Source organism: Rousettus aegyptiacus, unplaced genomic scaffold, assembly GCF_014176215.1.
Source record: "Rousettus aegyptiacus isolate mRouAeg1 unplaced genomic scaffold, mRouAeg1.p scaffold_m13_p_2, whole genome shotgun sequence".
NCBI classification, from domain to species: domain Eukaryota; kingdom Metazoa; phylum Chordata; class Mammalia; order Chiroptera; family Pteropodidae; genus Rousettus; species Rousettus aegyptiacus.
In genome coordinates this window covers 27308297-27331062 of record NW_023416295.1, presented here as the reverse complement: position 1 = coordinate 27331062, position 22766 = coordinate 27308297, and the positions used below count along the sequence as shown (strand labels likewise).

Below are 22766 nucleotides of genomic sequence, written 5' to 3'. Positions count from 1 at the left end.
CTGGTGCTGCTGCCTGCCTCCTCTGCTTTCCCCAGACTCCGAGAGAATGTGCAGGGAGTGCAGAGCGCTGGCGGCTCACTGACGTCTGCTCTGAGTGCTAGGAGCCAGGCCTGCGTTAGAGCCCACGGATTGTAGCTAGCCAGCTGCTTTTTTGTCTCTCTGCTGTACGTCTCTCTTCTTCTAACCTCATTCCACAAATAAGCTAAAGTACTGTAGTTAGAATTGCTTGATGACAATAACTTCTGGTGCTTTCTCTTTTAAGACAAGTCCAAAACTCTTCTCATAAGAGGACTTTCTGCCCCTGGATCCAACTCAGGAATTGATATTTCCTCCCGAGCTAATGGTAAGTAAGGCAAAGTTGAGCTCATCCTGGAGGAATTTATGGGGAAATGGCAGGAAGGGTACTCGCTTATGGAGCCTCTTAAAAGCTGATTGTCAAGTAAGTAATGTTCATCCGTCATCCTTAGCCCAAGGTCTAAGGAGTATAGGACCAAGGTAGAGATGGAGGAATGAGGATGGAGTCATCATGAGGAGATGGTTGAATGTAAGAGGCAGCAGTTAGCATCCATAAAAAATGTCATGAAATGACATCATAACATTTGTAGGTTTAGACACATTTTCTACTTCCAGTTTTGCTGAGTTTTATTCTTCCACAGAATGTTTTGACAAAATTAAGCATATTACAATATCTTCAGATGTTGAAATGAATTCTTTCGAGATATAAAAGCACCAAAAGGAGACATATTGAAACAGTCTCTGAACTCTGATTCCTAGTGAAGCTCTACTTTTAGGTTATTTTTATTTTAAATCTCTATTTCCTTTATCTGTTTGTATAAAGATAGAGCGGAAACAGGCAGAAATGTTGTGATGACATGATTTCAAAGTCTTATTGCTTTTTCAATAGATAATGGCCGAGAAACAACCACAAAGGACCAGGATTTTGGGTGGCGATAGAATGATGTGGATTTCCCCAGTGACACTGAAAGAACTTCTAGAAGCTAAAGTCAAGTATCCCCAGGCCCCTATTGTAATGAGGAACACCTCTGTGGGTATGTGGAAGCCCAGAGGACTCCTTATGAGGAAACAGCTTTGGGGAAAAGAACCCCATGTATGCATTTCTCAATGCAACTTCCGCTATTCAATATTCCTCTATTTTTAAAAATAATAGACTTGGCCAGCTTTAATCTTCTGTTAAAATTTTTTTTAAATATAAAAGATAACCACTAGATACATAGTTTAAAGCCTTGTATAAAGACCCAAATGACCTATTTCTAAGACATGTTCTTTCTGGGACTCCAGAATGCTTCCTCCAGGGGGTTGTGGCCAGGGTGCGGCCTCTGCATTTTCCTTTCTCCCCGGCTGGCCAGGTGATACAGCACAGAGTTTTAATCATACTTAAAATGGTGTGCTTTTGACCTTTTTCTGGCTTACGCATTTCACTTATTTCCATTTTATTTATTTAGCTCCTATCCTCCCGTTTTATTGCTTTGTAAGTCCTCAGGTTATTTAGAAAAGCATGTGAGAGAATCCTAAGAACACAGAGAGGATGAAAGTCAGTGGTCTACTGCACTTGGCTCTTCGTGATATATGACCTTCCAGAGCGAGTGTCGAGAAGTCGGGGAGCTGCGTGTAATTCCAGGGTTCTGAACAAAACGACTGCTTAATAAATGTTATACTTCAGATGAGAGCTGCTTGTTAAAAACCATGCTAGCCTGCCTTCTAAGACCCTCTGGGCACATTCTAAATATTGACAACAGTTCTACTTTTCAGGACCCTGTTCACTATCCTAGCCTTGTAGACAAGTATGAGAGTGCTTTAGAAGATCTTCATTCCAGACATCGCTGGAGTACACTTAAATACCAGGTTAGTGGCTTTTTTTTTTTTTTTTTTAATTCAAAGGGCCTGGGCTGTGACTCCTTCACTGGGACAGTCCCACTCATCTCTCAGTCATTCACAAGCTTGATAAGCCTGAGTTCCCTTTCTGGTAAACTCACAACCTTCTTTTGTGTTAATTAAAACTTCAAAGTCAAAGGATTGTGACTAAAAACTAAGCAAGCAATGGTAATTTTCTTAAAAATGCCTGTCTCGATCTTGAAGGCTGTGTGCTTTGTTCTGTAGCCTTATACCATTGATGTGAATGAGCTGACTTGTTCATCACACTCTTCTGCCCTTGGCCTTGTCAAAGTCCAAGCACAATGTCACATTCTGTGCCGGGGCCATGGGGCTGCTTTGATTTCATTTTCAGAGGAGCAGAAAACACAGCCCCTGGAAGTTGATGAAAATGAAGAAATGCTTTTTTTAAAGAGCCGCTAACTTATTTCGTTTGAATGTGGAGATACTTTGCTCCCCCAGTCCCTATTCACCAAATGGTTTTTCTGTGAGTTACATTTTAGAGTTTAATCCAACATGAGTTCTAAGAGCTATTTTCAAGTGCTTCTAATAAAAACTATCAGAGAGAACAGAATTTCTCATAACTTTCAGATGGAATTTTCCGCCACAACATCATAAAAATATCACCTGAAGTTATCCAGTTGGTAAACTGAATAAGATTCAATGTGTTTGTCCTTGAAATTATTATCAAGAAAATTTACCTTGAGAGTTTTATTAAGTCAAGAACATGAAGAGGGCTTTTAAAGCCTCAGTTCATTGAATCTGTCGTTGGGTTTAGTTATAAAAGCTTACGGTATGTCGTAATGAATATTGAAGTTGATATACACCCTTCAGGTTTTAGGTTCAATGTGTTTAAAAATTTAAATATGTCGAATTCCATGAAAACAGCTGTCATCTTCCCTGGTGTTCTGTAAAATATAGCAGCTTCAACCTTTGGTTTATAAATATCTAACTTTGACCATGGAATAAACTTTACAAAAAACAACAAATTAATAGGCATTCAAATCATCCAAAGAAAAGTGATCATCTTCACATAGTTGATAATCTTAAAGGGGAGTTTGCTATTATAGATCGCAAGACAAGTTTTGGAAGCAATATGTCACACACACACACACACACAGACACACACACACACACACACACACACACATTCACATTGCTAGAGCAACTTCAGTACTCATGATGAGCATTTTTCCCCCAAGTCAATCCATTTGCTTTGAAAGCATTTTGACACAGCTTGAAGAGATGAGCAGTTCGAGGAGACAGTATTCGTTCTTCCATTGTATCTTTAGCCACAGAACAAACAGAAATAGGTATCAAGTACAGCCTCTTTCACTAGTAAATTCATCATGACTAATTGCCAAAAAAAAGTGTCAAATCTTCAACTAAAATAATTAATTTTGTATTTGATTATAGAATAAGACAAAAATATATTTTGGGATTTTTCTTCAATCTTTTGACACAGCAAGGGTTCAAAGCCTTCTTTTTTCAGTGCTATGATGTGTTTCATTATTTACAGTAAAAAGTGTTAATTACGAAAAACTCCAAGAGTCTTTATAGATACCTACATATGTGTTTCCTTAGTGTCTAAGTTTATGAATTATCTGGAGTTTTGCTTTACAGGAAGGAAGAAGCCTTCTAGGATTAAAAAATAATAATAATAAGATACGAATTTTTCACTCAAATATTATTCAAATTGAGAGCCCAGCACAGCATCATAGTGAGGGTATTTTACAGGGGGAGTCAATCTCTACCATCTGAAACATAAAAACCATACCTAATAGAGCCCTCATACATTTATTTTTCTTTTAATCACTATTTCAGCAGCTCAGAGGAGAAAGAAGAGACCCGCTGAGAGCATTCTGTTATGAGGACAAATCTATGAGCTATGTCAACGGAGCTGGTGTGTATTGGGGCTGCTTCAACTGCAGTGTAGGACAACAGATGGGGTGGTAAGGGAGACATCCATAGCTTTTTCCAGGCCTCACTATGGCTGACATACTGTATGCCCCTCACCCCCAAGTCTTCCAGAGAAAGTTTCCAGGAGCCCGGCCTCAGTCCTAGTACCAAATGCGGACCCAGTGAGCTGGGGATGGGGCTGGCCAGCACAGCTTAGCAGGCAGCCCCAGAGGCAGAACTCCAAACCCAGAGCTGCCCACTCATGGCTGTCAGTTTTTCTAGAATTTCTACCTCCCACACTCCCATCATCAGTACCTTAGCAGCCACTGCCTTTACTCCAGTCTCTGAGCTTGGCCTATATCATGTCTCTTAACCCCTTCTTTCTTCATACCTCCAATTCTTCTTCTACTGATAACTAACCAACTAGGAAAGCTAACAATTCTCTCATTTGAAATACTAGGGGTGAGGTCATATTTCTTAATTTGGATAATGAAACATTATGACATTATACTCTGTGGCTCTTAAAGAAAGAATAATATTAATCACTATTCAAAAGGCATCTCCCTCTAGCTTCATTCTTTATTAGGAGTATCTAAGTTATGAGTTTTACCAATTATTTCTTAGACTTCTTCACTCAAAATAAGGGGAAAAAGTCTCTTCTGGATGTATACATGCCCTCAATATTTTCTATAGTCATATTCCTGGGTTCATCACACTCTTCTGCAAAATTTATGTGCCTTGCTTAGATACAGGAAAAGAATTTTGATACTAAAATGTAAAGAAATTTATGAGCATTAGCAAGAAGACATAATTTTTACATTACCAGGAAGATTTATATTTATTTACTTACACAAATGAAATTTGTATTAGAGATGTTTGTGGTCTATATTCAAAAAGGTGGGGGGAAAAAAATAAGAACAATATCATGGCTATCTACCCATCCCACTTTTCCTATTGGATTATTAAAATAGGCTTATTGTCCTGGTGCTACTATTAATAGTGACAGTTTTCATTTTTAAACATATTCTGGTTCAGATGTAAATTATATAGCTACTCTCTTATGGGAGATGTGCATACTATGATCATAAAAATGATATATTGGTTATCGATTAAACAGAAGGTAGACCCAAAACAGCTTCCTCAAGACCCAGTTGGTCATCCCATCATGCATCTGTCTGGTTTTAAGCATGCCACAGGTGAAGCCATTTACTGTGACGACATGCCTGCAGTGGACTGGGAATTTTTCTTGGCTTTTGTAACAAGTTCAAGAACTCATGCTAAGATTACGTAAGTGATAAAGTTCTTACCCAACAGACATTAACAATTGCCTTTTCATCTAAGTCACATTAGTGAAAAATAATGGAATGATGAAGGTAAGCTATTTATTGATGATGCACATTAGAGGTGAAATGGGATCGCAACGTCGGATTTACTAGTTTGTCCCTCCATCTAATAATTTCATTGTCCGAGGAATTTTTTCCCAATGGTCTGACAGAACTACTGGAGGATTCTGCAACATATCCTCCCTCTCTCATATCTTACTCTCCAATTAAGCCCCTTCTCCTTGTTCTTGGGCCTGTGGGGCTGCCGTGTGGAGCTCTGCTCTGTGTGTTCCCATCCGGGTCTCCAGATCTGTCAGAACCCCTAAGCCTGCCAAGTGTGGTAGACGTCGTGACAGGAACATCTTCAGGATGTAAACTCCTGCCTTTTAACCAAACCTGAGAAACTTCTGGGGTCAGATGAGGTACTGCATTGTTGCTTCTGTTTTAAAAATAACTTCCTCCATAATGGCACTTGATGTTTTCTTAAAGACAGCATTGCATTTAACACATTATAAAGGATTCCAATATTCTTTGAATGATTGTTACAAAACACTATATTCTAGCAGAGAATTAATTCAAATATATTCATTTTCCACATAAGTAAAGAAGTTGACTAGTTATATAGAAGATACTTGATTGTTTTATATTTTTTAGTAGCGAGATAGTAGGCTAATAACAATTATTAAAGAGAAGAGCATAGTGATAACTTTTATTTGCTAATTCCTCTCCTGAGAATCTCATGCCATTGCCTCAGTCAGTGTGTCCAAAGTCCAAGTCCAAGTTCAAGTAGTGTCTCTACCATGAAGCCTTTCCATATTCTTTAATCCATGAAATCTCTGAACTCACCTCCATTTATATTGCCATGTATTCAACAAGTATTTTTAAGTAAGCACTTCCTAGGGCCGGTCACTAAAACTGAACAAGACCCATGTGGTCCTTACCCTCACAGAGCTTAGAGTCTAAAGGAAAAGGCAGAGTGGATCTTTAATGCACTCTCTACCTTGTATTAAGCTTATTTCTTTCTTTCTATGTCTTATATGTTTCCCCTACTTAGTAAAAGTCCTTGAGTGAAGCCCCAAGTCTGGTTCATCTGTATATTCCACATGCTGTTTCCCATTAGCAGGGCAAATGAGTAGAGGAACAATGCTAGCATTGTTGCCATTTGAAAGTTCTAAATGATTAAAATGCGTATCTTCAGTTACCAGAAACTGCAGCATAGGCAGTTCAGCAAGTTTTGTGCAGAACTCAGGCTTCTCAATTGCATTTACACAAAAGAGCTTCATCATTTGAAACAGTCTCTACTTCTAGCTCTTGCTGGAAGACTTGATAAAGATAAAAAAAGCTTGATGACTGAGAGTCTCAAGTCAAGGTTGAAACTCCCCCGAGACATTTTAGTATGGCATTGGTGGAAGACAATGGGAATTAAGGCCTTTGCATAAATGTTAACTAATCAAGCAAAACTGTGTTAGCCTGCATGATAGTACCTGCTCTCTGAGGTGTGGGTATGTCGATTATGAGCTTTTAAGGGACCAGGTCTGCGTGCCAGGCCACAGAGTCAAAACCAGGCATCAGTGGAGAGTGGAGAACCAAGCCGTTGTAAATGACTGCCTTTGTTGGTGTCATTCCTTTTTCAACATTTGTCTAGGGTACATTATGCCTTTATAATTTTTTTCCATTGTAGAAATTTTAAACATAAAGAAAATATAGATTCAACAATGAGCAACATTTTGCCATTCATTTCATTTATCTCCCCACTGCCCTCACCCACCCAACAAACAAGCTCGTGTGTGTGTGTGTGTGTGTGTGTGTGTGTGTGTGTTTGTCTGTGTGTGTGTTTGTCTATGTGTGTGTCTGTGTCCGTGCGTGCCGGATTTAAGGTTTTTTTCTAACATTTTTTCTAATGGTAAAACTACTATGTGTTCATTGTAAAAAAGACCTAAAAGTCTAATGGAGATTTTTTAAATGACCAATTAAATTTTAATTGTGATGATGGGAGAGAACTAAACAGTCACGATGACTTCTTCCAGTCCTGACTGTCGTGGTGCGATCAAATTTAAGACCCACGGAGCCAATTGAGATGAATTGTGAGCCTTTATTAGCCGGCTGGCAACTGACTCTCCCCACTAGAGAATCAGCCCCGAGCCTCTAAAAGGAATAGCTTAAAAAGCCCCAAAACCCTCTCTAGCAAGCAAGCAGGTTTACAGAAGCAGAGGCTGGCCATTAACATATCTTTACACAGGATAACTACACCCTTAACATGAGCATATCTTTGCACAGAATATCTCCTAGAACTACACCCTGTTTAACATTAAACAATGGAAGCAGAATTTGGCCATTTGAAAAATTTCCACCCTTAACACCGACTATTTTACCTTTCTTGAGCCTTGGTTTTGTTTTCCGCCCCCTTCCCCGTCAGCTTTCTGCCCTGGTCCCCGTGTGAACTCCTTAGGCCACTTCCCCCACCTGCAAGTAAAAGGACGACTGTTCTGTTCTCGGTCAGATCGTGGCTAGTACGGTCTCACATCTCTTCATGAAAAGCCTGTGTTCCACCACAGTCCGGGGCACAGACTTGTTCACCGGCAGCATTGTGTAATCATCCTCTCCCTCTTTCTCTCTGGAGGAATTAGACTGTGACCTTCTTGCTCTCCTGTCCACGAAGACAGAAACCACCTCTCAGAATGGCCCTGTTCACGGTGTGGCAGCCACAAGTCACGCTGTGGGACCGGCTCTACTAGGCCAGCTGGCCCTTGGTCAGTCCTGTACACTTGGCCTGGAACCTCAGTCTGCTGTAAAAGAGGCAGCAGCACCCCTGTCCCTCCTCAGCCACCACTGCCACCGATGCATCAAAAAGACCTGAGCTTCCCCAGTGCCTGGGGGCGGCAGGCCAACTCTGACAAATGCACTTCCCTACAGAAGCCTTTGTTAAATTAACCACTGCACAGAGGTTAGGACACCTGTAAAGGGGTCATTTACAGTGTGTCTAGCTCTGTGCTGAGAGGGAGGAGAAAAGAGAAAGGAAGGAGAAAAGTGAACGAGGAGCGAGGGCCTGGGGCTTGCCCTCCTGGAGAACAAAGGTCTTTTCCGTATTGTAGGTGTTTCGCGTGGGTCGGCTTGTCTGTGCCGTGATCGCGGGGTCTGAGGTTCAGGCAAAGAGAGCTGCAAAGCGAGTGAAGATTGTCTACCAAGATTTGGAGCTAGTGATTCTAACAATTGAGGTAATTGTTCCAGGGTGGTGCCAGAAGAGCAGATTTCAGTGGTGTATCAGTTAAAATGCTTCATTCAACTACATTAACAGGAAGGAAAATCTCATTCAAAGTGGCTTCCAAAGCACAGGGGCTTTATAGGCCCCAAACTGTATCAGTTTTAGCAAGAAACCTGATTTTCTGCCTTTCCTCCCTGCTACCCACAGTATAGGCTTTATCTCCTATTGTCGCAGGGTGGCAGCCAGGAGCTACCAGTTCCTATCCAAGAAGCAAAAGAGAACACCATTGTCTCAACATCCCATGAGTCCTCGAATCCAGCCTTATCAGGCCACTTAGTCACATATCAAACTCTGAATTAGTGACTAGCCAGAGGAACGGAAGAGCTGTTGGTTACTGCTGGGGGTCAGTCCATGGGCTGTATGGCGGTGGGGAGATCTAAACAGAAACCTGAGCATTGTTTGGAAGGGGACAGGTGAGGGGAATGCTGGATGGGCAACCAACAATGTCCAGGAGAGGGACACACCCTGTAAACCTATTCAGTGGGTCCTTGAATAATGCCATTTCCTTCAACATTGGTTCAATAGGACGTTAATGAGATGGCTTAGGCAACTACTTCTTGTTTCTATCAATTAGCCTATAGTAAAATTAGTTTTGTTATACATCATTTCGCTATGGGTCTAAGAACCTATCAATGTGAAGTGAGGACTTGCTATATTCGCCTTCACCCTGACTCTTTCAGACACACAGTGAAAACCAACGAGATGCTCTAGGAAGCAAATATTGGAGACACTACTTTTAGATCCCTTCAGATATAACTTAAATGAGTCTGAGAAATAGATCCTATGATGCCTACTAGGATTTAGGCAACTTAAACAAATAGAAGATTTGCATTTCCTATCCTATTTCTTAGAAAGGAATTTGAAATTTATAAAAGTTTTAAGACTCACCTCCAGGCAATGGCAGAGTATTCTTCTGCATAAATTTCGTTGGTTCTTATAATTTACTAATTAATAAAAGCCTAAAAGTTGGGAAGGCAGCATGGATAGATCAGATCCAGCACATGCACTCTGAGAATAGAATATTATCTTCACAGCGTAATGAATAAGTCATTCTCTAGGCAACTACATGCCCTGAGGAAGAAAAGGAGGAAATGACTTGGCCAAGATTAGTGTCTCCAAGAGAACTTGGCCTTGAGTGTGTCTCCTGTCACACTGCTTGATGCCTAGTTGCTCAAAGTTTGTTTCTGGACAGTGTCCTCAGTGTTTTAAAATTAAATTCAAGTCAAGAAGCCAAAAATATAGGAGTTTAATTGGAATCAAAGAGTGATTAGGCCTTCTAAATTTTCCTGACCAGTTTCAAATTCAAACATTCTGTTCTCTTTATGACTCTTTTCATTTATAGTTTGCATGCTATGCTTTCTTACTTTAATATATTCCTTCCCCAACATTTTGTTTGGGAGTTAGACAAATGCGGCTCAGAGACGTGAAGTAGCAGACCAACTGTCAAACAGCTAGAAAACAGACACAACTCTGACTCGGTCCAAGCTCTGTGTGGCCTTGGCTGCATCAAATGGGCTATGGAATGAAGAGAATAGTCTGCCTGGAAAATACTAGTGCCTTTCCGGGACCACTCACGTGTCAGGTTTTTTCTGAGCGTACAGTCGTTTGTTTTGACTCAATGAGGACATTTGCATTTGCTCCGTGGAGAGTCTCTGCAGCCTGGTTCTTAGCTCAGCTCATGGGGTTATGCCAAAAGTTCATGGGATTTGGGGTGAAAGGAAGAATGCTGCCCAGACTCATATGGTGCCCCATGGTCCATGGCGCGTCTACTGCCATAGGGCTGGCTCTCACGCCCAGGTGACCTCACTTTTCTATTCTCTTCCTAGGAAGTTATACAACAAAACTCCTTCTTTGAGCAAGAGAGGAAACTGGAATATGGAAATGTTGATGAAATATTTAAAGTGATTGATCAAATTCTTGAAAGTAAAATTATCTGAAAAAAAAAAAAAATGATGAGAGAAGAAGCAATCCCGGAAGGCTTCTAAAAATGTCTAGTGTAATGCTACCTTTGCCTTCTAGAAACCGGCCTAGGTGGGTGTTGCTCCTTGGAAACAGGCAGCTCATTCACAAATGCATTCCCGTGTGTGTGTGTGTGTGTGTGTGTGTGTGTGTGTGTGTGTGTGTGTGTGAGAAGAGCACAGCAGGGAGGCAAAGTGGGAGGCCCAGGTGTTGTCCATGGCAGCCCCCATGTGGTGACCACTTGCTCTGGAAGGGAACTGAAATATGAAAATGTTAATGAAGCATTTAAATTGGCTGATCAAATTCTTGAAGGTAAAACTACCTGAAAAACATGATGAGAGGGGAAGCAGCTGTGGCCCTAGTTGTTATATGGATGTCTTTTTTCCTGTTCACAATCACCCTGCAGCTTGAGAAACTGAGGCTCAGAGCGTTAAGGAGCAAGACCATGGTCATACAACAGCTACAAAGTAACAATGCTGGGGGTGGGATTGATAGCCTTTTTTAGGATTTCCGGAGCCTGTGTTTCTTTCTCTCTCATCCTTTCTCTCTCTGACTTTTCCCTCCCTTCCTTCCCTGCTTTCTCCTTCCTTCCAGGCTTCCTTCCATCATGTATACAGGCATACCTCAGAAATAGGGCTGGTTTGTTTCCAGGTCATTGCACTAAAATGAATTGTAATCTTTTTGCTGGTGGAGGTTCTCGCCTTCAATTTGTAGAACAATGCAACATCTGTGAAGCACAATAAAGCAAAGCATAATAATGCAAGGTATGCCTGTGTATGCGTAAAATAATGCTGATCTCAAATATCCATTATGAAGATTATAAGAGATAATATCATGTGTGCTTGGCACAGAGCTTGGTACATAGTAAGAGATCCATAAATGTGAGCAAAAATAATTATTAGCTTTATATGTTTTCGATCTTCTCTAGAAAAGGTTGTCTGTGATTGAGCTAACACGCTGGCGGGCGAGCATTTATCGAACCCAGTGCATCCCAGTTTTGCTCACTGCAAGATGCTTAGGAGACCTGCCTGGAGGTTCACGTGCCCCTTTCTTAGGATTCTGGAGTTGGAGAATCCAGGGTACCCCAGGAATCTGTTTTTGACCTGTTTTAACAGGGTTCTAGGTGATTCTTAGGACTGATAAAATGTGGCAAACACTCGAAAGGTGAATTCGTTTTTTGGGAGAAGAGGGAATATTTTTAGTGTGGAAAATTTATGGGGTGGCCATCTTGGAAATATCAATAGTTAAGGAGGCGGGGCGGGGGGGGGGGGGGGCTCCTCCACTTGTGCCATAGTAAATCCTAGCCTCTGTTCTTGAAACAACGTTTTTTATGTGAGAATTTAATTATTGCATTTTTCTTGACATTGTATTTAATTGTTTAATTCAGTTAGGTAATTTATTCAATCTGTCTCTTACTTGAATTTTAACTTGCTACATGCATCATCCCCTATTAAAAAGTATAAAAATGATACAGGAAACTTTATAAGGGAAATACATATTACTTTTAAGTTTACATTCTCTTAACTCAAACTGAAATATTTTCCTTTCTTACTCTGTGATTAAGAATTGTTGACTACTAGTTTCAATGTGAGATAATTGGAGGTAATAATCATAACAGCACTTTATCTGCCCCTTAGGAAAATAGTTGCTCCAAGAAAAAAGAATATTTAAAAGATAAAATATGTGGAGCATTACATCAATTCTTAGACTGTGTTCTCGAAGGGAGTGATATTATTGTTTGTTTTTACCAGCTGTGAAGAAGTCAGCCCTACCTAACCCCCCGTGTCATAGTACTAGAGAAGCATTAAAGAACACCATTTACAAATGAGCCAGCTGAGGCCAGGGAGGCATGTGATGGACCAGCAATCAAATCTATCTAAGTTTCCCAGCTCTGAAGTTATCACGTTCTCTCCTCTACTTTAAGCTGCTTCTCATTTATCTCTTTAAAATTTCGTTAGCCGGGATGGGTTTTACACTGGAGAGGTAGATGACAATCTCTGTAGCAGGATTTTCAAGAGACCTGGAAGCCTCGAAACTGAGATTATCTTCCCCGCAACCTGTCCTGTTGGGCAGGTTACAGATAAACTCCTTCATATCTTAATGGCTTTACCGTCTTTAAGGGCCACTTATTAAAATGTAAATATGTCTGGAGGAATCACTCCTGCACCCATACAGGGATAAAGTTTCATCTCAGGGATTAGTTGAACAAATTGGTTTCCCACCTAGAGAGTTGAGAGCAATACCCTCAGGTGAAAAGAGGGCACCGCGGAGCCGGTGGGGGCAGAGTCGGTGGGGGCGGGGGGCTGGGGGGGGCGCGGTTTGACAGTAGCACACGAAACAGGGCTCTAGAAGCTTGCCTGCCGTACAGGTTTAAATAGAAACAGCTTTGCCCAATATGTCTTTGCTCTCCATTTTTTAGACGAGGTAGAGGTTTAACAAAATAAATTCTAAATGGATCAGTCTAATCATCAGTATTGCAAACCACAACCTATCCTGTTGGGGAGGGGGCGGGTACAGATAAACGCCTTCATATCTTAATGGCTTTATCATCGTTAAGGCCACTTTGAGCCTACTGACAAGTGGGTTTTCCAATGTACAGTCTTTGATAAAGCTTAAATTGAAATTGAGATCTGAGTTCTTGACATTTCAATTTTTGTGTTTTATAAATGAAGCAGAATCTGTCCATTCGTCCACACTCTTTCTGTACTCAGATTTTAAATCAGATAGGAAGTCCAGACTGCAATACAAAAGATTTCCTTGGGAATCTCCTTCAAACAATGTATAAATCTCATTATTGGGTACATTTTTAATTTTTAAGAGTTCTGCCTTCCACCTAACATGATGATTATCATCGTTGTATTGTTTTTTTTTTAACCTCCGTTTTTAGTTTTTTTCCCTGACTTTCAATGTGTTACTTGAACATTTTTTAGAATTCTATTTTGATTTATCTGTAGTAGGGTGTTTTTTTGTTTGTATGTGTTGTGTGTGTGTATGTGAGTATGTGGTTCTATAACTTTGACAATCAGTAGTTAGTTCTCGTCCATGTTAAATGTAGATTTTTGAAAGGGATGACACATACAGAGGTAACCAACATATAGAATTTGTTTGGTGGACACTCATTCTAATTTTGTTTTTTAGACAACCACACTCAAATACAGTGTGGGACATTCCTCATTCCTTTGGCCCAGGCATACTCTCCCTCATTTATAATTGTCTTTAAATGTTTTCTGCACACATTAAGAACCCCCTGAAGCAATGTTATAATTTTGCTTCAAATTTAGAAAACTCAAGAGGAAAGGAAGTCTATTGTGTTTACCTGCATTTTAATTCTTTCTCTTGTCTTCCTGATGTTCCAAGATCTTTTAAAATCATTTCTTGTCTATTTCAATAACTTTTCTTAGCAGTTCATTATTTTAGGATAGGTCTGTTGAAGACAAGCTCTCTTACTTTTCCTTCATCTGAGAATGTCTTGATTTCTTTTTCATTCTTGAAGGATATTTTTTTACTCAATATAGAAATCCAAGTAGACAGGTCTTTTAGTACTTGAAGAAAGATGTACCAGTTCCTCTGGCCTCCATGGCTTCTCATGAGAAATGTACTTTCTTTCTTATGAGAAATCTCTGCTTCTTGAATCTGTAGGTTTGCATCTTTTACCAAGTTTGAGAATGGAATTTTTCAGCTATTATTTCTTGAAGTACTTGACTTCGATGACACAAATTTTTTATCTTTTATTTTAGTCATACAAATTCCTGATGTTCTATTCATTTTCTTTTTAGTTTATTGTCTCTCTGTTGTTCAGGTGGGAAATTTCTGTTGTTCTATATTTTTATTCACAGATAATTTCCTCTGTTCTCTTTATTCTGTTCTCGAGCTCATTCATTGAGCCTCTTATATTTTCGTTGTATTTCTTAGTTCTGAAATTTTTCATTTGGTTATTTTTATATCTTCTGTTTCTCTGTTGAGATTTTCTATTTTTTTTTCCATTTATTTTAAGTGTTTATGTCAGAGCTCATTAAAGAATTTTTATGATAGCGGCTTTAAAATCCTTATTGTATAATTTCAAGATCTATGTCATCTCAGTGTTGGCTTCTGCTATTTATCTATTCTCATTCAGGTTGAGTTCTTGGTATAATGAGTGATTTGTGATTATATCCTGGTCATTTGGGGTATTATGTTATAAGCCTCTAAATCTTGCTTAAATCTTCTATTTTACCAGAACTCTTCTGACCCAGTGTTTGGGGGTGGGGGGTAAGGGTGGGAGATGGAGAAATGATGGAGGGTGGAAGTCTAGATTCCCCATATGGCCTCTGCTGACACCACCTCAGCAGAGGATTGGGGTACCTCATTACAACCTGATAATGGGGAAGTCCAGTTCTCCATTTGACTTTTGCAAATAAAGATAGGGCCATGGTTGTTTTTTCTGTACTGTTTGACTAGGTAGAATAGTTTTTATATAAAAGCTTTCTGTCTTGCTAGACTTCCCTTTTCTTTGTCCTTTACAAAATAGGCTTTTCTTGGGACGTTTTTCCCCTGTCTTTGCCTACTATGTTTTTGGATTTCTGGCTTCTCTAGCAAAATTATGTGCTATACAAAGCGAACAACAACAAAACCCACTAAATTCACCATTTTGTCTTTCCCTGGGTCCCAAAGTCCGTAGCTGGTTTGCTTTCTCCTCCCTTCCTCCCTACCTTTCAGAGTCTATATATATATATAATGTATAATGTATAATGTATAATGTTCAGGATTGTTAGATGTACTTAGCAGAGGGAACAGGGAGAAATGCATCTACTCCAACTTGTCTTGGAACTGGAAATCTCCTTGCCATACTATTTCTGTTCTATAAAGTTACACACCTTTCCCGAGGACTCTGTAATCTACTGTATTGTCAGACATGACATAGTCCTCTACAGACTCTTCTTCAAATATGAAAGTATAATCAAAGCTAAATATTGTTGTTTGTTGCCCTTTACCATGGAGCCTGATACAGGAGATGACAGCTGGAAAATGCTTCTTGTCATATCTGACTGCCTTTTGATTCTGGTGTATTTTCCTCTAACAGGTGAAGTACGTATGGAAGATCAAGAACATTTTTCTATGGAAAACCAAAACATGCTTGCTGTTCCCAAAGGTGAGGATTGAGAAATGGACGTCTACGTGTCCACATAGTTTCCCAAAGACATACAGGTGAGGTGGGGCCATTGTAGAGGGAAGATGGCTAAATGGTTTCTGCCAGCAAAATATACCAGGAGAAATTAGAAACAAAAATGTCATTTCAGAGACTGACAGAATTTGGAGTACTAATAACCATATCCATTTGGGTATTAATAACCATACAATTTAAAGGTTTTAAGTTAGTATTATAAAAGTAGAGGCCTTCTTTTTGTAGATCTGTAACTTTAAAACAATTGTGGAATCAGCAGGTCTCTTTTGCTTTGCTCCTGGCACTGTTAAGAATACAATATAAATGATAACTATCACTTAAACTGCTGAATAATGATAGAGGAAAGTGGTTAAGGAGTAAATCCTAAGAATTCTCATCACAAGGAGACTTTTTTTCTTTTTTTCTTTTTCCTATAGTATCTATATGAGATGATGGATGTCAACTAAACTTATTGTGGTAATCACTTCACAATATATGTAAAACAAACCATCATACTGTACATCTTAAACTTATACAGTGACAGATGTCCATTGTTTCTCAATAAAACTGGAACAAAAGAATAAAAAATAAAAAAGGCCGCCTGCCTTCCAAAGCCTATAGTACCCAACTCACATGAAGCAGTTAGGAAACCATATCAGGCAGAATGCAACCTAGTATAAATCACCTAAGTTAGAATTTTCATATGGGGAAGAATTAAGAGAAAAAAGGGCCACTAAGGGCTAGAATCATTGGGGAAGTTCCATGAAAATGAAGTCTTAAGTTTAGATTTATACTGAGAGTGAGGTTTGTCTAGATGATGAGAAGAGATGCCATTCCTAGGCAATTCCACACCAAGATAAAATACCACTCATTTATGCATTCATTCACCCATCCCTTCTGCAAACGTGTATTGCCCATATGTGTGCCCAAGCTGGAAAGGAGGATGCACTGAGGGGCGGCTAGTCTAAACATCAGGGTGAGAGCAAGGAGAACAAAGCAGAGGGGTCTTGATTCAGTAGGTCGTAAGGAGCAGTGTTGTTTACCAGAGCAAGTAGGAATGTGGGAATGTGGAGAATGACATCTTTTTAAAATGTGGAGAATGTAGAACACCTAGAAGGGTGAGGCAACCTCCATTCCAGTCCTGTTCCGCTCCTTCCTTCTTGTGTGTCCTTCAGCCTATCACTTTATCCCTCTTAGCTTCCGGTCTATAAACACCAGTGGTTAGGACTAAATGACCTCTAAACATTAGAGGCATGGAAGGAAGAGCTAGACCTGCATCCAGAAAAGAAACATTGGCCAACTGTAACAGTTATCCAAACGGGAGGTGAGATGTGTGCATTCTCCAGTGGAGAACAGTAGAGTACAGGGGAAAGACCCAACCCGAGGGAGGTTTGGAAGGCCACGAAACCTCACTGCTTCAGGAAACATATCCCTGGGGATTAGTGAGAAAAGGATACTTTAGGTATAGTTTATGGGGAATTTTATGTTGATTATTAATACAGAAATACTTCATTGCTATTGAAAAGACTACTTGATATTGACGATAGATTTGACGTCATTATAGCCAAATACCACTGAGGGCGGCATGGACGCATGCCTAAGTTATTGGAAATCATCCTGTTATTTAGTATAACCACACAGTTTGTGTATCATGTACAACATTATGGAATCAAAATGTGTTAGGGCTGTCGCTTTCCCTGTCAGATTAATGAGAACTGTTATCACTCAGCTAACAAGGTCATATGTCACATAAAGTGTGTTGGCGGGGCATTCGGCGAGGGGAGGGAGGTGATAAAAGCTGGCATCATGGCGCCATCACTGCGTTTGCTGCAAACAAGTAAGCGGAGAAAATCTCCTCAATAGACTAAAATTAAAATGAGGTCATGCTGCATATTAGCAATATTGGAATTAAAGAGGAAATCTCTGAGTTAAGATTATTTAAAATCACTTATAAATATATACAAACAAGCTGCCAGCTTATCACTTTTTTTTATATTAAATTGTCAAACTAAGTGCTATAAGAACTAAAATGAGAATCAATTAATGAAAAGAATAAAAACCACAGTGAAAATACTATAATACTTGGAGCATAGACAGAAATAGGTTCTGAAAGAGTGGGAGTTACTTGTCCTTAGCACTGTGTGTGCTTGCGATCAGCACAGCCTGGCCTCAGGGAATAGTTCTGTTGTCCTGTAATGTGTGTAGGTGCCACTCAGCTTATAAACCCCAGAAAATACCTACTTGATAAAAGTGTTTACCTCTCTTGCTTTTATTCTGTTTTAGACATACATGGTCATGCAGTCCGCTGCATTCTGGAACGAGAAGACATACTAATACCTGGAGGTCGCCACCCTTACCTTGGAAAGTACAAAATGAGTAGAAGAAGGGTGGGCGAGGGTTTGTGTTGCAAATGCGACAGTAAAAGCAGAGGGCAGCTTTTGGCTCCTTTCTAATAGGGAATAACAATGAGCAGATCAACAAATTATGCTTCTCTTTAACTTTCTAGTCCTTGTGCTAATTGTTTGATTACTGGCCGGCTCAATGAAACTTTTCTGCTTTGCTCAAAGAAGGCAGTTTGTGAAAAAGTGCTAGCTGGTACTGGCTGCTGCAGAGTGAATAACTGGAAAGTATATGAGTATATAGGTCCATGAAAGTAGATTTGATAACCGTACTATTCTCATATATAAAAGAGGTAAAAGTAGAATATTCCTATAACAATAGCATCTATGAAATTACAATTATTATTTGCCAATAGTTTCCTCATGTTTAAGTATACCAAGGGTATTTTTGTAAAACTCTGTCCCAGAAATTCCTAGAAAAGTTTTCATAGCAGGAAATAATTATGATTTTGCTTTTTAAGAAATAAATTTACTTGTCAGAGTGGCTAATGGCTCTAACAAACAACTCAAAACTCCCAGGGACTTAAATCTTTATTGTGTTAATTCTTGCTCAAGTCAAAGCCCAAATGCAATCGGTGGGAGTTGAGGTCAGGCAGAGAAGAGGAGTCTGCCCCACAGAATCGTTCAGGGGATCAAGCTTCCATCTAGGAGCCACCCTCATCCCTCTGGCCTGCACTGTCGGGTGTGAAACCCCCTCGGCACATCTGGCTATATTTAAATTTGAATTTACTAAATTAGATAAAATTAAAAATTTAGCCCCACAGTTGCATTAGTTATATTTCAAGTGCTCAGTAACTACATGTGTCATATTGGACACCCCAAAGTAGAACATCACAGAAGGCTCTATTGGATAGTACTGCCCTAGGACTCTGAGTCCTCCACTGGATCTTCTGCAGAGGACAGCAGACGAGAGAAGAAAGAGAGTACGCAGTGTCATGTGGGCAGTATTAAAAGGACTGGATTATAGTTACAGAAACCATCAGCCAGTGGAGATTAAAGCTCTGAGAAAATAATGTTTTCTGATGGAGGGTAGTGCAAGGACAGGAGATGATATTTATACTATTTACAATAGTAATGCTAATAATTTATATTTAGAATACTTGCTATGTTTCGGTCACTTGCCTATGATTTCCAACACATTACCTTTTTATTGCCATTTCACAGATAGAGGTTATAAAGCTTGCCTAAGATTACAGAGCGGGTTAATTGGCAGAGCCAGGACTCAAACACAAACTGCCGGAAGTCATAAGCCATACTACTTTGGTGTTGATTTGGTTCCATTAAGCAAAAATCATTAAAATGAACTTTAATAAATTCAGAGATATTGAAGCAGTGTGCAGACAGAAAACAGGAATATCGAAAACATCCTGAGAGAGTTCAAAGATACGTATTTAAAAGACCTCCAGCAGCACCAAATGCTGCTGGGAGTTTTCACTGAATTGGGCCTTATGAGAAAAATGTGCAGAGTACATTATGAGCAGGCCAGAAGATTTGGGGAAAGTTCTGGCAGAAATATAAGGATAGGAGCCAGAATTCAAGGACTTATGGCAAGAATGAGAGGCCCAGAAATTACAGTTGATTCACTCTATGAGGAGAAAAAAAGGATTGATTGAACAGTAACGGTGAATTAAACGGGAGGGGTTTTGTTTGTTTTGCCTTATATCTTTCCCTACCCTCTCTATTTTGTTTCCTTTTAATTATTATTTTTAGCATGGCAAAATACACATAACAAAATTTACTATTTTAACCATTTTTAAGTGTACACATTGTTGTATAATCATCACCACTATCCATCTCTGGGATTCTTTTCAGCTTGTAAAATTGAAAGCCTTTGTCCATCAAGCAATAACTCATCATTCTTTCCTCTTCCAGCCCCTGGAAACCAGCACTCTGTATCTATGAATTTAACTACTCACATAAATGGAATCACATGGCATTTATCTTTTTGAGACTTGCCTATTTCACTTAACATAATGTCCTCAAAGTTCATCTATATTGTAGCATGTGTCAGAATTTTTCTTCCTTTTTAAAGCTAAATAATATTCCATTGCATGTATATGCCACATTTTGTTTATCCATTCATCCATTGATAGACATATGAGTTACTACTACCCCTTGGCTATTATAAATAATGTTGCTATGAACATAAGTGTACAAATATCTTTTTGAGACCCTACCTTCCATTCTTTTGGATAAATACACAGGTGTGGATCATATGGTAGTTCTAGTTTTAATTTTTTTGAGGGCCTGCCATATCATTTTCCATAGCTGCTACTCTATTTTATGTTACATCCATGGTGCACAAGGGTTCCAATTTCTCCACGTCCTCACCAAAACTTATTATTTTCTGTTTCTATTTTTTTTTTCTGTAGTAACCATTCTAATGGATATGAGGTAGTATCTTATGGTTTTGATTTGTATTTCCTTAGTGATTAGTAATGTACATCTTTTCACGTGCTTATCTTCTTTGGAGAAATGTCTGTCTAGACAAGTCTTTTGTCTACTTTTTAAGCAGGTCATTTGTTTTTTTTTTTGTCTTCGAGTGGAGGGAGTTCTTTATACTTCCTAAATATTAACCCCTTACAGGTATGCCATTTGCAAATATTTTATCCCATCCTCTGAGTTATTTTTTCGCTCTGTTGGTTGTGTCCTTCGATACATGAAAGTTTTAAATTTTGATGTAGTTCAACTTATCTATTTTTTGTTGTTGTTGCTTGTGCTTTTGGTGTGAAATTCAGTAAATGATAGCTACATCCACTTGGCCCCCAACACCAGTATCAAAGGTCAATTCTCCTTCCCCAGGCTGGATTCACGAATGATGGCAGGATGTTGGCCCTGGATATGGAACGTTATAGTAATAATGGAGGCGCCACTCTGGATGAGTCATTACTTGTAAGTGTTTTAAGGAGCAAGTTCCCATTCTGGAAAATGTTACATAAAATGATTTGATTCAGAAAATTTTCAGCAGTTAAATAATATTTCATTATAAAGGCATAAAGGCCCTCATTGTAAGGATAGCCCTATGTTACTGTGCCCACAAAATGAGCCCACAGATATCGGCTACGTCTGCATCTGTGTGTTATCTCCCTCCAGGTTTCCTATACTTAGTGCTCTTTTCCCAGATGCATTAGACTGCAACCTCAGCCCTATTGGCCTTCTGAACTGGATAATTTTTTGTTTGGGGGGCTGTCTTCTGCATTATAGGATAGTTAGCAGTATTCTTGGCCTATACCCAGCAGATGTCAGTAGTATAGCTACCCTCCAGTCTTAACTAAAAATGTCTCTAGACATTGCCAAATCTCCCAGGGGATAAAAGAGAAAATTTCCCACTGCTCGAGAACCAACATCTTAGATCAAAGCCAAATTTTTTTTTTTTCTGTTTTCTAGGATATTATATTCACTACATTCTGTAGATTCAATGTTTATGGCCTATGAATGCTTCTAAGGCTCTTGGAAATGTTTGAAACCTAGAAAAAAAATGCATTTACTCTAAAATGTGAAAACAAAAAATGATTTCCAAAGAAAAATGATTCGAATCCTTAAATATTATTTTACAGTAAAAATGCATTTAATTTAAGATATGGGTCTATGTTTCTATGCTTGATGTGATGCAGATAGGGTAGATCATTTCCAGCCCAGTTTTGGTCTGAGGTCATAGGATGGTTAAACAGGTACAGAAGGATGAGGTCCTCATCACTTTAACTCTATATTTCCCTAGGTAATAGAAATGGGACTTCTGAAAATGGAAAATGCGTACAAGTTTCCTGACATGCGCTGCTGGGCATGAGCGTTCAGGGGATCATGCAAAACCACCCTTCCATCCAAAATGACTTTGCATGGGTTTGGCCTTTCCCAAGCAGGGTTGATCACTGAATCTTGTATCATGGAAGTTGCAGCCAAATGTGGGCTGCCCCCTGAGAAGGTAACACTAAATTAGTCTCACATATAAAAACTATCAAATTTTAGAGGTGGAAGGGCCATTGGGGGGTCATTCATGTTGAGGAATTTAAGATTAATAGGGACTAAATGATGTGCCCAAAGTAACCCAATGAACTGGCTGATACAGAGCCAACACCCCAAAGTTCAGTGATGCTTTTCTTACCCAGGCTTTTTCTCAAAGTTCCCGGAGACAGAAAGATGTTGAAGAGTGAGTATTGAAGTCTAACTTATTTAGTGAGAAGCCTCCATTGGTTAGGGGTATAACTGCTGCTGATGGGTTTGGACGTACCCCTCTTGCCCCTGCTTCCTCAATATTTCAGGCGACAGTCACTTCAGTCACTAAAATGGCATCCTTTTGGTTCTTTAAGTCTAAGTCCCAGCTTCATCATTAGCAAGCTCTGTTTCCTTCCTTGTGCCTCTTCTATCCAGGATCCTGGAGTTAGGGTTGGGGGACTCAGTGTGCTCTCCCATCCTTCTTCCTCCCCTGTGCCTTCTGTTATAGTGTTGATGCAAGAAGAGTAGGATCAGAAAAATCAAGCAGCATCTCCCTGTGTGACTTTTCCCAGCAAGGACTCTGTCATCTTTTGGCTAGATGTAGTCACTTTTCAAGGATGTTGTCTGTGGGCTCCATTTCTGCCAGCTCTCTTGGAAATCATCAGTCCCCTGGGAGGGGGGCTTAAATTTCCAACTGACCCTCAACTGGTATCTCATGCAGCCTTCTCCTTATGCCCATGCCTCTTTGCCCCACGCTGCAGCAGTTTATGGAAAGCCCCAGTCTCCAATTTATCTACCTTCTTTCTCCTCAGCATAAGAATCTGTGGCCATAGGCAGCAACCATCTTCTTTGTCACTTGAACTTGCAGAGGTCAGGGGGTGGTCATTGTCCCTCCTTCCTGTCCATCTCACCAAAGACTTTGTCACATTCGGTAGCACTAGGGAGGAAAATCAGATAATGAC

The 22766-nt window shown here is 39.6% G+C and overlaps 1 protein-coding gene across 1 annotated transcript in view; it reads left to right on the top strand.

Annotated features, from left to right (window-relative positions):
• The window catches only part of LOC107503132 (aldehyde oxidase 1-like), a 55419-nt gene that overhangs the window by 20134 nt on the left and 12519 nt on the right, over nt 1-22766 (top strand). The window contains 13 exon segments of the mRNA XM_036235841.1: nt 263-343; nt 905-1108; nt 1771-1863; nt 4907-5076; nt 5226-5465; nt 5467-5533; nt 8204-8326; nt 10200-10296; nt 15392-15516; nt 17186-17309; nt 17756-17859; nt 20674-20763; nt 21590-21793. Coding sequence (XP_036091734.1) covers nt 263-343; nt 905-1108; nt 1771-1863; nt 4907-5076; nt 5226-5465; nt 5467-5533; nt 8204-8326; nt 10200-10296; nt 15392-15516; nt 17186-17309; nt 17756-17859; nt 20674-20763; nt 21590-21793 — 1722 coding nt within the window.